The 14,030-nt window shown below is 50.3% G+C and overlaps 1 protein-coding gene across 3 annotated transcripts in view; it reads right to left on the minus strand.

Moving 5' to 3' along the window:
* dhx16 (DEAH (Asp-Glu-Ala-His) box polypeptide 16) overlaps positions 1-14,030 on the minus strand; it is a 55,603-nt gene that overhangs the window by 32,635 nt on the left and 8,938 nt on the right. For all 3 annotated transcript variants that reach the window (XM_072475362.1, XM_072475361.1, XM_072475360.1), the window contains exons 4-10: positions 12,849-13,017; positions 11,856-11,912; positions 8,607-8,861; positions 7,951-8,172; positions 4,220-4,408; positions 2,197-2,307; positions 1,349-1,464 (exon numbers count right to left, since the gene is read on the minus strand). In XM_072475362.1, the coding sequence (XP_072331463.1) occupies positions 1,349-1,464; positions 2,197-2,307; positions 4,220-4,408; positions 7,951-8,172; positions 8,607-8,861; positions 11,856-11,912; positions 12,849-13,017 (1,119 nt within the window). The remainder of the gene's footprint in view (positions 1-1,348; positions 1,465-2,196; positions 2,308-4,219; positions 4,409-7,950; positions 8,173-8,606; positions 8,862-11,855; positions 11,913-12,848; positions 13,018-14,030) is intronic.

Here is a 14,030-nt window from a genome sequence, read left to right on the forward strand (position 1 = left end):
CACGCGCTGCCCCGCACCGTGTGAAGAGGCACGCGCTGCCCCGCACCGTGTGAACAGGCACGCGCTGCCCCGCACCGTGTGAACAGGCACGCGCTGCCCCGCACCGTGTGAAGAGGCACGCGCTGCCCCGCACCGTGTGAAGAGGCACACGCTGCCCCGCACCGTGTGAAGAGGCACGCACTGCCCCGCACCGTGTGAAGAGGCACGCGCTGCCCCGCACCGTGTGAAGAGGCACGCGCTGCCCCGCACCGTGTGAAGAGGCACGCGCTGCCCCGCACCGTGTGAAGAGGCACGCGCTGCCCCGCACCGTGTGAAGAGGCACGCGCTGCCCCGCACCGTGTGAAGAGGCACACGCTGCCCCGCACCGTGTGAAGAGGCACGCACTGCCCCGCACCGTGTGAAGACGCACGCGCTGCCCCGCACCGTGTGAAGAGGCACGCGCTGCCCCTTCAATGTAGATGCAGTCTAATTTGGATAAGTGTGAGGTTATTCCTTTTGGAAGCAAAAACAGGAAGGCAGGTTACTACCTGAATGGTTGTAAATTGGGAGAGGGGAGTGTGCAGCGGGACCTGGGTGTCCTTGTGCACCAGTCGCTGAAGGCAAGCATGCAGGTGAAGCAGGCGGTAAAGAAGACTAATGGCATGTTGGCCTTCATTGCGAGAGGCTTCGAGTATAGAAGCAGGGATGTGTTGCTGCAATTGTACAGGGTCTTGGTGAGGCCACACTTGGAGTATTGTGTGCAGTTTTGGTCTCCTTCTCTGAGGAAGGATGTTTTAGATCGCGAGGGATTGCAGTGAAGGTTTACCAGACTGATTCCAGGGATGGCAGGACTGGCATATGAGGAGAGATTGACTAGGTTGGGATTGTTCTCGCTGGAGTTCAGAAGGATGAGGGGGGATCTCAGAGACTCATAAAATTCTAACAGGACTAGACAGGGGAGATGCAGGGAAGATGTTACCAGTGATAGGTGTGTCCAGAACCAGGGGTCACAGCCTGAGGATTCAGGGTAAACCATTTCGGACAGAGATAAGGAGACACTTCTTCACACAAAGAGTGGTGAGCCTGTGGAATTCATTACCACAGGAAGCCGTTGATGCTAAAACTTTGAAAATGTTCAAGAGGCGGCTAGATATAGCACTTGGAGAGAATGGGATCAAAGGCTATGGGGAGAAAGCAGGATTAGGCTATTGAATTGGATGATCAGCCATGATCATGTTGAATGGCGGAGCAGGCTCGAAGGGCCAAAAGGCCTCCTCCTGCTCCTATCTTCTACGTATCTATGTTACTGCGATATTGCATTCACCCACCCTCAGTGTTGGTCGATATCTCTTGTGGGAACCTTTCTCACCTATATCCAGCCAAGTCTGGCTCTGTGAGGAATTCTCGCAGCAACATCCCGTCTGTCATGTATTTCAGCACCGTCCGTTCCGACGTGCAGTCTTCAAACCGGATACTGTACCCGACCTGGGGGAGGTGTACACATGCAGGATTCAGCTGGCTAACCATATTAATGCTCACAACGCATGAACTGGAAAAATTCAAGCAATAGCTGCACCTTTCATTATGCCCAACCAATTGTCCCCATGTTATTTCTCACGAAACCCCTCTCCAACTACTAATATTCCTGCTCATTTGTCCCCCCATCATTATTCTGGACTTGGAACAGGAGCAAGGCCCATGAGCCTGACCTGCAATTCAGTGAGGTCAAAGCCATCTTTCTCCTAAATATCTTTATCCTTTTAGGCTCCTTGGTATCCTCGACTCGCCAAGAAAAAAAACATTAATCTGCAATTTAAATAATAAACCGAGCTTGCATTAACTGTTGTTTCTGGAGCGAGTTTTCACACTTCTACTATCTTCACTTCACCCAGCATCCTCAATCCCAGTCACTGCACGTCACTGATCCCTGTCACTCTCTGTAACGAATCTCTTGCTCATCTACCGTCTCCATTCTTAGTCATTATCTCCATCATTCCAAATCACTTTCCCCCTTCACTGTCTTTCGTGTCAAAACCCCCAGCCATGCATCCCGTATTCTAATTGTCCCTCCCCCGTAATTATTCCTGGTGAAGTCCTCTTGCACCTAGCTCGGTCAATAATGCTTCAGGACAGTCACACGAGCAAGTTACTTTGTTCTCAGCTCCGTTCTCAACAGTTTCAATACCAAATCCACATCTACATTTCCCGGCAGCTCACCTCATTTCCCAGTTTGACCCCGATCTCCTGTGCCACTCGGGATGCGACGCTCATGGCTGCCACCCGCCGGGGCTGCGTGCACCCGATCTTCATCCCCCGAGCAGTGTAGCCCTGCGGAGAGAGATTCAACGCTCAATATCAGGCGGGGGAGGGAATGAATGCAAGGTAACGCTGCAATTCAGTACGAGAAACAGCCACCTGCTCAGCCCTGCCACTCAACTAATACCATGGAAAACACAGGCCACATATTTACCCTGACCAAACCTCTGAGTTGAGGCACTGAGCGACTAGAGTGAGCCCAATTTAAAACTCAATTTCATTCTCCATTGAAGTCAACAGCGATCCAAATTGGGCAAGGTGTGAATCCAGCAATCCATAGGATCCGGTGGGATTTGCAACTGGCAATTTAAGTTTTAATCAGCTCAATATCTCTGTGATTGAGGGGCCAATTTATGGATTGTCCGACAGTGAGAGACAGGAGTGCGGGCAGTCATTATCGATTAATTCTGTTTGTTAAATGTTTTGGAGGAAAGGACATTTTGAAATACAGTACAGATGTAATCCAAGATGACACACGTGGTAAGAATAGCAGGCCCGGTGAGGACAGTTGATATTGTTTCGCAAAGCTCCCGATCACTGGAGTACTCATGTCCGAGATTTCTCTGGGCTTACTGATGGGGTGATTGCGGTGATTAGAAAACAATTCATTTCTCATTGTGTCGAGCAACCTGCAGTTTGGGCAAAAGCAAAATAGCTGAACCGTGGCCCCTCCTCATTAACAACCCCTATGTATCACAGGACTGTAATCCTCCCACTGTTTCAGGTTGAACACAGGACTGTAACCCTGCCACTGTCTCACAGGTTGAACACAGGACTGTAACCCTCCCACTGTCTCACAGGTTGAACACAGTACTGTAACCCTCCCACTGTCTCTCAGGTTGAACATAGGACTGTAACCCTGCCACTGTCTCACAGTTTGAACGCAGGACTGTAACCCTCCCACTGTCTCACAGTTTGAACACAGGACTGTAACCCTCCCACTGTCTCACAAGTTGAACATAGTACTGTATAATCTCACTGTCTCACAGGTTGAACACAGGACTGTAATCCTCCCACTGTCTCACATGTTGAACACAGGACTGTAATCCTCCCACTGTCTCACAGGTTGAACACAGGACTGTAATCCTCCCACTGTCTCAGGTTGAACACAGGACTGGAACCCTCCCACTGTCTCAGGTTGAACACAGGACTGGAACCCTCCCACTGTCTCACAGGTTGAACACAGGACTGTAACCCTCCCGCTGTCTCACAGGTTGAACACAGGACTGTAACTCTCCCACTGTCTCACAGGTTGAACACAGTACTGTATCCCTCCCACTGTCTCACAAGTTGAACACAGTACTGTAACCCTCCCAGTCTCACAAGTTGAACACAGGATTGTATCCCTCCCACTGTCTCACACATTAACACAGTACTGTATCCCTCCCACTGTCTCACACATTAACACAGTACTGTATCCCTCCCACTGTCTCACACATTAACACAGTACTGTATCCCTCCCACTGTCTCACACATTAACACAGTACTGTATCCCTCCCACTGTCTCACACATTAACACAGTACTGTATCCCTCCCACTGTCTCACAAGTTGAACACAGTTCTGTAACCCCCCCCACTGTCTCACAGATTGAACACAGGATTGGAACCCTCCCAGTGTCTCACAGATTGAACACAGGCCTGTAACCCTCCCACTGTCTCACAAGTTGAACACAGTACTGTAACCCTCCCACTGTCTCACAAGTTGAACACAGTACTGTAACCCTCCCACTGTCTCACAAGTGGAACATAGTACAGTATAATCTCACTGTCTCACAGGTTGAACGTAAGACTGTATCATCTCACGGTCTCAGAGGTTGAACACAGGACTGTAACCCTCCCACTGTCTCACAGGTTGAACACAATATTATCTCTTTTATCCATCTTCCCAACGCATTGAATGGCCTCTGCTCTGATGGTTGCTCACCTCCTCATACAGGTACTGGGGGATCTGCGTTGTTTTTCCAGATCCCGTCTCGCCCTCAATGATGAGAATCTGATGCTCGGCGATGGCCGTCAGCAGGTCCTGACGGTATGGGAAGACAGGCAGACTCCTCCTCACCTCCTGGAGCGACACCTTCTGCTTCTCCGCCTCCGACAACTCGGCCTTTTCATCCTGACGAGGAAAAGCAGGCGAGGGAAGTGTCACTCAGGGGGGAGGGGCTTTCCTGACAGCCCCCCCACATATCATCATTCTGGAATGTCAGAGTCAAGCTTAAAATTCAACTGCTCTGTTTTGCAATTTGCTGCTCCACAGTGTTAAATAATAGAACCGTTTCACTTTCCTTATTCCTGTACATTGGGGGAGGGGGGGCAGGAGGGAGAGGCCTGAATGGAGCATAAACAGCAGCACAGACCAGTTTGGTTAAAAGGCCTGTTTCAGTGTTGTTAATTGTGTTGTTGTCGGGCTGGCGCTTGGATGGCAGATGTGTAGACAAATTTCAGAGACGTGTACAAGAGTTAGGGTAGTGATAGTGGGGATTTTAACTTCCCCAACTTTAACTGGGATAGTCAAAGTGAGAAAGGTTTAGAGGGAGCAAAACTCTTAAAATGCATCCAGGAAAACCTTTCAAGCCAGTACGTAGAAGGTCCTACAAGAGCGGTCCTGGACTTGAAACGAAAATGGGCTAACGGTTGAAGTATCAATGGGAGAACAATTTGCAGACAGAGACTGAAGATTGTTATGGAAAAGGACAAAGATGGGCCTGAAATCAAAGTTCTAAACTGGGGGAAGGCCGATTTTAACGAGATCAGGTATGATTTGGCGGACACTTCTAAGTAAATCTGTGACAGAACAGTGGGATGCACTCAAAAAGGAAATAAGTAGCGTACAGGGTCAACATGTTCCAATAAAGAAAAAGAGTGGGACCAACAAACCCTGTGCGGAGCCAGATGTAGGTAGGGTTCTAAATTAATACTTTGTGTCGGTGTTCACTTGTGAGAGGGACAGTGTGGGTATGGAAATCAGGGAGAAGCATTATGATAAAAGTAAAGAGATAAGCATAGACAGAGGAGGTGGTTCCGTGTCGTCTGGGAGGCTTAAAAGTAGACAAATCTCCAGGGCCAGATGAAATATATTGCAGGCTGTTGATTGAGGCAAGGGAGGAAATAGCAGGGGATCTGGGAATAATTTTCAATTCCTCTCTGGCCACAAGAGAGGAGCCGGAGGATAGTCAATGTGGTACCATCATTCAATCGGGGGGGGGGGGGGGGGGGAATAAATCAGGAAGCTACAGGCCAGCCAGTCTAATCTCAGTGGTGGGGAAACTATTGGAAACAGTTCTGAGAGACAGAATTAACCTGCATTTGGAGAGGCGGGGATTAATCAAGAACAGTCAGCATGGTTTTGTTGGAGAGGTCATGTCTGACCAACTTGATTGAATTTTTCGAAGAGGTGACCAGGTATGTAGATGAGGGAAATTGTCGTAGTCAACTTGGGATTTCCGCAAGGCGTTTGATAAGGCCCATATGAGAGACTGATAGTGAAGGTAGGAGCCCATGGGATCCAAGGAAATTTAGCAAACTGAATCCAGAATTGGCGGAGTGGCAGGAAGCAGAGGGTGATGATGGTCGAGGGGTATTTTTCAGACTGGAAACCTGCTTCCAGCAGGGTCCCGCAGGTATCAGTGTTGGGGTCCTTGCTGTTTGTGGTTTATATAAATGATTAGCCTTGAATACAGGAAGGTTGATCAGTAAGTTTGCAGATTATATCAAAATTGATGGAGTGGTAAATAGTGAGGAGGATAGCCTTAGATTACAGGAGGATAAAGACAGACTGGTCAGATGGGCTGGTCACTGGTAAATGGAATTTAATTCAGTTAAATGTGAGGCGAAGCTCTTGGGCAGGACAAACAAGGCAAGGGAACACATGATAAATGGCAGGACCCTGGGAAATACCGAGGATCAGAGGGACTTTGGTGTGCATGTACAACAGTCCCTTGAGGTGGCAGAGCAGATGGATACAGTGGGTAAGCAGGCATATGGCATACTTGCCTTTATTAGCTGAGGCACAGAGTTTAAGAGCAGAGAGGTTATGCTGGAACTGTATAAAACGTTGGTTAGGCCACAGCTAGAGTATTTGTGCAGTTCTGGAATCCACATTATAGGAGGGATGTGATAGCACTGGAAAGGATGCAGAGATTTACCAGGATGTTGCCTATTCTGGAGAGTTTTAGTTATGAAGGGAGATTAGATAGACTTGGATTGGTTTCCTTGGAGCAGAGGAGACTGAGGGTGGCCATGACTGAGATGTATAAAATTATGTGGGGCGTAGATAGCCGACAGGAAGATGGAGGGATCAATGACCAGGGAGACCTAGATTTAAGGTGAGGAGCAGGAGCTTAAGAGGGGATGCGAGGAAAAGTGTTTTCACCCAGAGGGTGATGGGAGTCTGGAACTCACTGCCTGAAAGGGTGGTGGAGGCAGAGACCCTCATAGCATTTAAGAAGTATTTAGATGTGCACTTGCGATGCCAAAGAATATGGGGACAAGTGCTGGAAAATGGGACTAGAATAGTTAGCTGACTGATTTTGACAGATGCAATGCGCCAAAGGGCCTTTTCTGTGCTGTGGACCTCTGTGACTCAATTAGTCTAGAGCATTGTTCAGAGGCTGAATGTACAGGTAGGCCCTAGGCCAGATAAGGTTGGTAGATTTCCCTTTCCTGAAGTGCTATGAGTGACTAAGTGAACCTCAACATTGGTTTATCCAGAAAGCCGAGACAACACATGCACAGACTCCACCGCCCCCCCCAACCCCGCGCCGCCTCCACTTCTCACCACAGAGGTGAAATCCAGTTCTTATATATACTTTAGAATAATGCCCATTTCCTTTCCCAGTTGCTCCCACTTACAACTAGAGCAGGATTGAGACAGGGTTGTAGCGTTAACGTGGCCTTGCTAGGCCATGTTTCAAAGGGAGGTTAAGAGTCACGTGCATGCCCAGGCCAGGTTAGGATGGCAGATTTTCCTCCCCTGAAGGACATGAGTGAACCAGGTGGGGCTTTATGGCAATCAGCAGTTTCATTGCAGTGGGTTAGCACTGCCCGGTTCGATCCCGGCCCCGGGTCACTGTCCATGTGGGGTTTGCGTGGGTTTCACCCCCACAACCCAAAGATGTGCAGGGTAGGTGGACTGGCCATTCTAAATTGCCCCTTAATTGGAAAAAATGAATTGGATGCTCTAAATTAAAAGAAAAAAAATAATTGATAAGAGGAGTATTTTATTCCAGTTTTATCAATTGAATTTATACCCCACCCCCGGTTGCCATGGTGGAATCTAAAGTAATGCCTCCAGATTATTAGTACGAGCCTCTGGATCACTAATCCAACATGACTACTGTGGCAACTCACCAAGGATTCTTTCGACACCACCTTCAAAACCCGTGACTTCTCCCAACTGAAAGTACAAGGGGAGCAGATGCACCACCTGACAGACCCCCCTTCCCCCACCCACCCAAACCTGACTTTGAAATAAATCGCCATTCCTTCCGTGGGTCCATAGGCTGTTGCAGAGATTCATGAAGACAGCTAACCCCCACCTTCTCAAGGACAGTCAGGGATGCTGACTCAGCCAGCGATGCCCGCATCCCACAAAATAATTATTTTAAATGCTACCGTGCACCCTCTATCCAGTTGGTGGCTCCAGCATTGCTGCCCTACCTTGGTCACAGTCCCTTGCATGGTCACAGTGGTCACAAAGTCAATCATCTCATCCTCCTCCAGCACAAACTCGTACTCCTTCTGCTTGTTGCGCTCCCTGGCGTCTCGGGCCCCGAACTTCAGCAGTGCTGCGTCCATGTGCTCCTCCTCCCAGCGTTTCTGCTCATCCCGCGGGGCATGTTTGTCGTCCGCCTTGGGCTCCTCGTAGCGATCCGGAACTTTCTTTTAAAAGTAAAAACAGAGACACCATGAGACAAATGAAGCCGCGAAACGGGACAGAGAGTCAGAGCCGGAAAAAGGCAACAAAAGAACAGAAAACTATCGGCCGTCAAAAACGACGCAAAGGACGCGACTGATTTACAAACTAACATCAGTCAAAGTTCAGAGAGAATAAGCCAGAGGACAACTTGAAACAGAATGCAGCAAATGCACAGTGAGAAGGCTGAAATTCAGGTTTTGCCCCAAGACTTACATACATGATCCAGTGCCACGCTCACAGAATCGTTGTGGCACTGTACGCATTCCCCAGAGAGGTGGAACCGTTCACACTCCCTTAGCAATGATACAAAAAACACTGGCCAGAACACCTCATCGTACAAGTGCCACCAGTACCTTGGACGTGTCTGCCCTCCCACCCTCTACTGGGCTGCACCTACCTTGTGGCGGGACTCCTCGGGCATGTAGTAGCGGTTGTTCTGTTCCTGCTTCTCCTGGTCCCCGGCGACCTTGTACTCCCTGGCCAGGTCACGCACTTTCTTTTTGTAGTCCAGCTGCTGCTTCTCCCGGGTGCTTAGGTCAGTCGAGGAGAACAAGTACTCGTCGTCCAGGATTTCCGCCTCCAGGTCCTCCAATTTTTCTTGTTCTCGCTTGCCCAAGTAATCCCAGCGGGACTTCTTGCGCAACTCCGGGATCTAGGAGGAAGGGCATTAGAAACATTGATCAGTTACTTGCCACGCTGAACAGCAGAGCTTTACAACCACTCCAGCACCACGCACACATATAGATGCGCTGAGACAAAGAGGCACACAGACACACAGAGGCAGGCAGACAGACAAGACAGGCAGACAGGCAGACAGACAAGACAGGCAAGACAGGCAGACAGACAAGACAAGACAGGCAGACAGACAAGACAAGACAGGCAGACAGACAGACAAGACAGGCAGACAGACAAGACAGGCAGACAGACAAGACAGGCAGACAGACAAGACAGGCAGACAGACAAGACAGGCAGACAGACAAGACAGGCAGACAGACAAGACAGGCAGACAGACAAGACAGGCAGACAGACAAGACAGGCAGGCAGACAAGACAGGCAGGCAGACAAGACAGGCAGGCAGACAGACAAGACAGGCAGACAAGACAGGCAGACAGACAAGACAGGCAGACAGACAAGACAGGCAGACAGACAAGACAGGCAGACAGACAAGACAGGCAGACGACAAGACAGGCAGACAGACAAGACAGGCAGACAGACAAGACAGGCAGACAGACAAGACAGGCAGACAGACAAGACAGGCAGACGACAAGACAGGCAGACGACAAGACAGGCAGACGACAAGACAGGCAGACGACAAGACAGGCAGACGACAAGACAGGCAGACGACAAGACAGGCAGACGACAAGACAGGCAGAAGACAAGACAGGCAGAAGACAGACAGGCAGAAGACACAGAGACAGGCGCACAGACGTGCGCGCAGGCAGGCGCGTGCGTACAGGCAGGCACGCGCACAGGCAGGCGCGTGCGCACAGGCAGGCACGCGCACACACCCACAGATAGACACACACACACGCGCACAGGCAGGCGCGCATAGGCAGACGCGCGCGCGCACGCACAGGCAGACACGCGCGCGCACGCACAGGCAGACACGCGCGCGCACGCACAGGCAGACACGCGCGCGCACGCACAGGCAGACACGCGCGCGCACGCACAGGCAGACACGCGCGCGCACGCACAGGCAGACACGCGCGCGCACGCACAGGCAGACACGCGCGCGCACGCACAGGCAGACACAGAAACACACAGACACAGAAACACACAGACACACACAGACACACACAGACAGACACAGACACACAGACACACACAGACACACACAGACAGACACAGACAGACACAGACAGACACAGACAGACAGACACACACAGACACACACAGACACACACAGACACACACAGACACAGAAACACACACGTAGAAGCACTGAGCTGCGCACGCACATGAGATGCACGCATGCGCACAGGCGCAAACAGACTCTCGTCCAAGATGGACCGAATTTAGCTAGCTTTTCCCACAATTGTGTAACCATTTCCTGCTGTTTTGGGAATCTTGTGCCTACCAGCGCAGCTAAAATTGGAGAATGGAATTTTCTTCCATTTCCCGTACCCACTGATATTTTGAATCAATTAGATATGTGTCCCAGTAAACACTCCAAGGATAAGTACAGTAGAATGCAGAGTTTCGTCGACAGGAATTCCATTAAACTCTCTCTGGTCATTTGCAGCTGGGATTAGATGAAAAACTCCCTCTAGCCTGAGCACACCAAACACCCCCAGGACAGGTATAGCACGGGGTTAGATACAGAGTAAAGCTCCCTCTACACTGTCCCCATCAAACACTCCTAGGACGGGTACAGCACGGGGTTAGATACAGAGTAAAGCTCCCTCTACACCGTCCCCATCAAACACTCCCAGGACGGGTACAGCACAGGGTTAGATACAGAGTAAAGCTCCCTCTATACTGTCCCATCAAACACTCCCAGGACAGGTGCAGCATGGGGTTAGATCCAGAGTAAAGCTCCCTCTATACTGTCCCATCAAACACTCCCAGGACAGGTACAGCACGGGGTTAGATACAGAGTAAAGCTCCCTCAACACTGTCGCCATCAAACACTCCCAGGACAGGTGCAGCATCGGGTTAGATCCAGAGTAAAGCTCCCTCTACACTGTCCCCATCAAACACTCCCAGGACAGGTGCAGCATGGGGTTAGATACAGAGTAAAGCTCTCGCTTCACTGTCCCCATCAAACACTCCCAGGACAGGTGCAGCATGGGGTTAGATACAGAGTAAAGCTCCCTCTTCACTGTCCCCATCAAACCCTCCCAGGACAGGTACAACACGGGGTTAGATACAGAGTAAAGCTCCCTCTTCACTGTCCCCATCAAACCCTCCCAGGACAGGTGCAGCATGGGGTTAGATACAGAGTAAAGCTCCCTCTTCACTGTCCCCATCAAACACTCCCAGGACAGGTACAGCACAGGTTAGATACATGATGAACCTATCTCTTTCATGGTCTAACAATTTGCCTTGGGTCCGGACACACCATACTGCCTGAGTGGGTGCTTATCCCATTTCAGCCACCCTGTGAATGAAATGAAAATGAAAATCGCTTATTGTCACAGGTAGGCTTCAAATGAAGTTACTGTGAAAAGCCCCTAGTCGCCACATTCCGGCGCCTGTTCGGGGAGGCTGGTACGGGAACCTCTCAATGTGACAGTGCTGTCGAATTTCTAGCAGCTGTGTGTGTCACGCAGTGGTTCTCAATGTATATTTTGCATTGAATCCCTTGCAGACAGGAAAGGTCTCCCACTGCAGCTTGTCTTTGGGAGGTGAACCCAGGGTGCGGAGACGCATGGTCACTGACTGACCAGTCAAGCCAGCCCACCTGACTACTATGATAAACTGAACTCGTCCCATGGCCGAAGATCTACCTCCACACCGACAGGGGAAAGCTGCTGCAGAACTGCACTGAACACCTGGAAGACAGCGGGAATGAACGTCACTGCTTCTTTCCTGATGCATTTACACAATGAGAGCGTGGAGCAAGTGTAACTTTGCACTGAACCATGCAGAGAGTCGATGCTCTCCAATTCCCTGACTTGAGAGCCAACTGCACTGCTCATCGTACCATCGCCCTCCGATCCTCCTCTCCCATCTTCAGCCGTTTCTGAGCTTCTTCGTAAGCCTGAGACAAAGGAAAGAAGAACAGAGACGTGTGTCAGTAACCATGAAACTCCACCCTCCATATTCATGCACTGACACCCCATTCCGAATTCAAATAATGGATACCTGGGAGTGAGTTACAGACTGGAATCTAACCGAGGGGTTCAGATGGTTTCTATATAGAATAATGGATACCTGGGAGTGAGTTACAGACTGGAATCTAATCGAGGGGTTCAGATGGTTTATACATAGAATAATGGATACCTGGGAGTGAGTTACAGACTGGAATCTAATCGAGGGGTTCAGGTGGTTTATGTATAGAATAATGGATACCCGGGAGTGAGTCACAGACTGGAATCTAATCGAGAGGTTCAGATGGTTTATATATAGAATAATGGATACTCGGGAGTGAGTTACAGACTGGAATCTAATCGAGGGGTTCAGATGGTTTATATATAGAATAATGGATACCTGGGAGTGAGTTACAGACTGGAATCTAATCGAGGGGTTCAGATGGTTTATATATAGAATAATGGATACCTGGTAGTGAGTTACAGATTGGAATCTAATCGAAGAGTTAAGTGGCTTCTATACAGAATAATGGATACCCAGGATACTACAAATGCGATATGTAGGAACAGGCTCAGGAAGTGGCGACTAGGGGCTTATCACAGTAACTTCATACTTGTGACAATAAAAGATTATTATTAATATATATAGTGGAATCTAATCGAGGCCAGCGGCGGGGCTAAGACAATGTGCGACAAGACAATTTGGGAAGCAAATCTCATTGTGCAGCATCTCCCATCCTCCCCCTCATCAGATTAATCCTCCAGTGCTGGTCGGTGGATGGGAGTTAACATCTGTCATGATCTACTTGAAGGTCGGAACAGGCTCAAGGGGCTGATTGGCCTACTCCTTTTCCTACAATTCTGAATTTCTCCGAATAAGCTCTTACCTTCTTATCAGAGCGTTCCAGTATGTTCCGGGTTCTGTCCTTGTCGCGCTGTTTGATTCGTTCAGCGAAAGCATCTCGCTCCTCCAGATCTTTCAAGCGATCCTTCTCCTCTTTCTCCCATTCTTCTTCTTCAGATCCTGACTGTTTCCGCGGTGACAAGGGCGTTTTCCTGATCATGAATGGAAGGTACAATCATTGGGAGTGGTGGCACAGAAACACAGATGCCAACATATCACGCTGCTCGCAGATTGGCATCTCTTTACATTTACAGTGCAGAAGGCCATTCGGCCCATCGAGTTTGCACTTGCTCTTGGAAAGAGCACCCAATCCAAGCCTACACCTCCACCCTGTCCCCATAACCCATAGACCCACCCAACACTAAGGGCAATTTTGGAAACTAAGGGCAATTTAGCATGGCCAATCCACCTAACCTGCACATCTTTGGACTGTGGGAGGAAACCGGAGCACCCGGAGGAAACCCACGCACACACGGGGAGAACGTGCAAACTCCGCATAGACAGTGACCCAAGCCGGGAATTGAACCTGGGACCCTGGAGCTATGAAGCAATTGTGCTAACCACTATGCTACCGTACTGTATAAGAGTCTTAGAGTCATACCGCGCCCACCCTCCAGTTCCAGACTGTTCCCTACCCCCCATATACAGTCAGACTGTCCCCTGCCCCTCAGTATCAGACTGCGTCAGCGCCACACAGCGCCAGTCGGTGCCATTTCCAACCCGCCGTGTCAGACCGCCCCCAGTGTCAGACTACAGCGCCAGTAGGTGCCGTTTCCCACCCGTGTCAGACTGCCCCCCACAGTGTCAGACTGTTGTTTCCCCCCACCACCACCGACCACACAGTGTGTCAGACTGCGTCAGTGCCACACAGTGCCAGTCTGTGCCCCGTTTCCCACACACCATGTCAGAACCTCCCCCACCCACAGTGTCAGGCCCTCCCTCACCCACACAGTGTCAGACAGTCCCGTCCCCCCAGACACAGTGTCAAATCCTCCCCCACCCAGACAGTGTCAGACCCTCCCCCCCCCCGCACACAGTGTCAGACCCTCCCCACCCGCAGTGTCAGACCCTCCCCCCCTCGCAGTGTCAGACCCTCCGCCCCCCCGCACACCGTGTCAGACTACCCCCCCCCGCACACCGTGTCAGACCCTCCACCCCCCGCACA

Source organism: Scyliorhinus torazame, chromosome 14, assembly GCF_047496885.1.
Source record: "Scyliorhinus torazame isolate Kashiwa2021f chromosome 14, sScyTor2.1, whole genome shotgun sequence".
NCBI classification, from domain to species: Eukaryota; Metazoa; Chordata; class Chondrichthyes; order Carcharhiniformes; family Scyliorhinidae; genus Scyliorhinus; species Scyliorhinus torazame.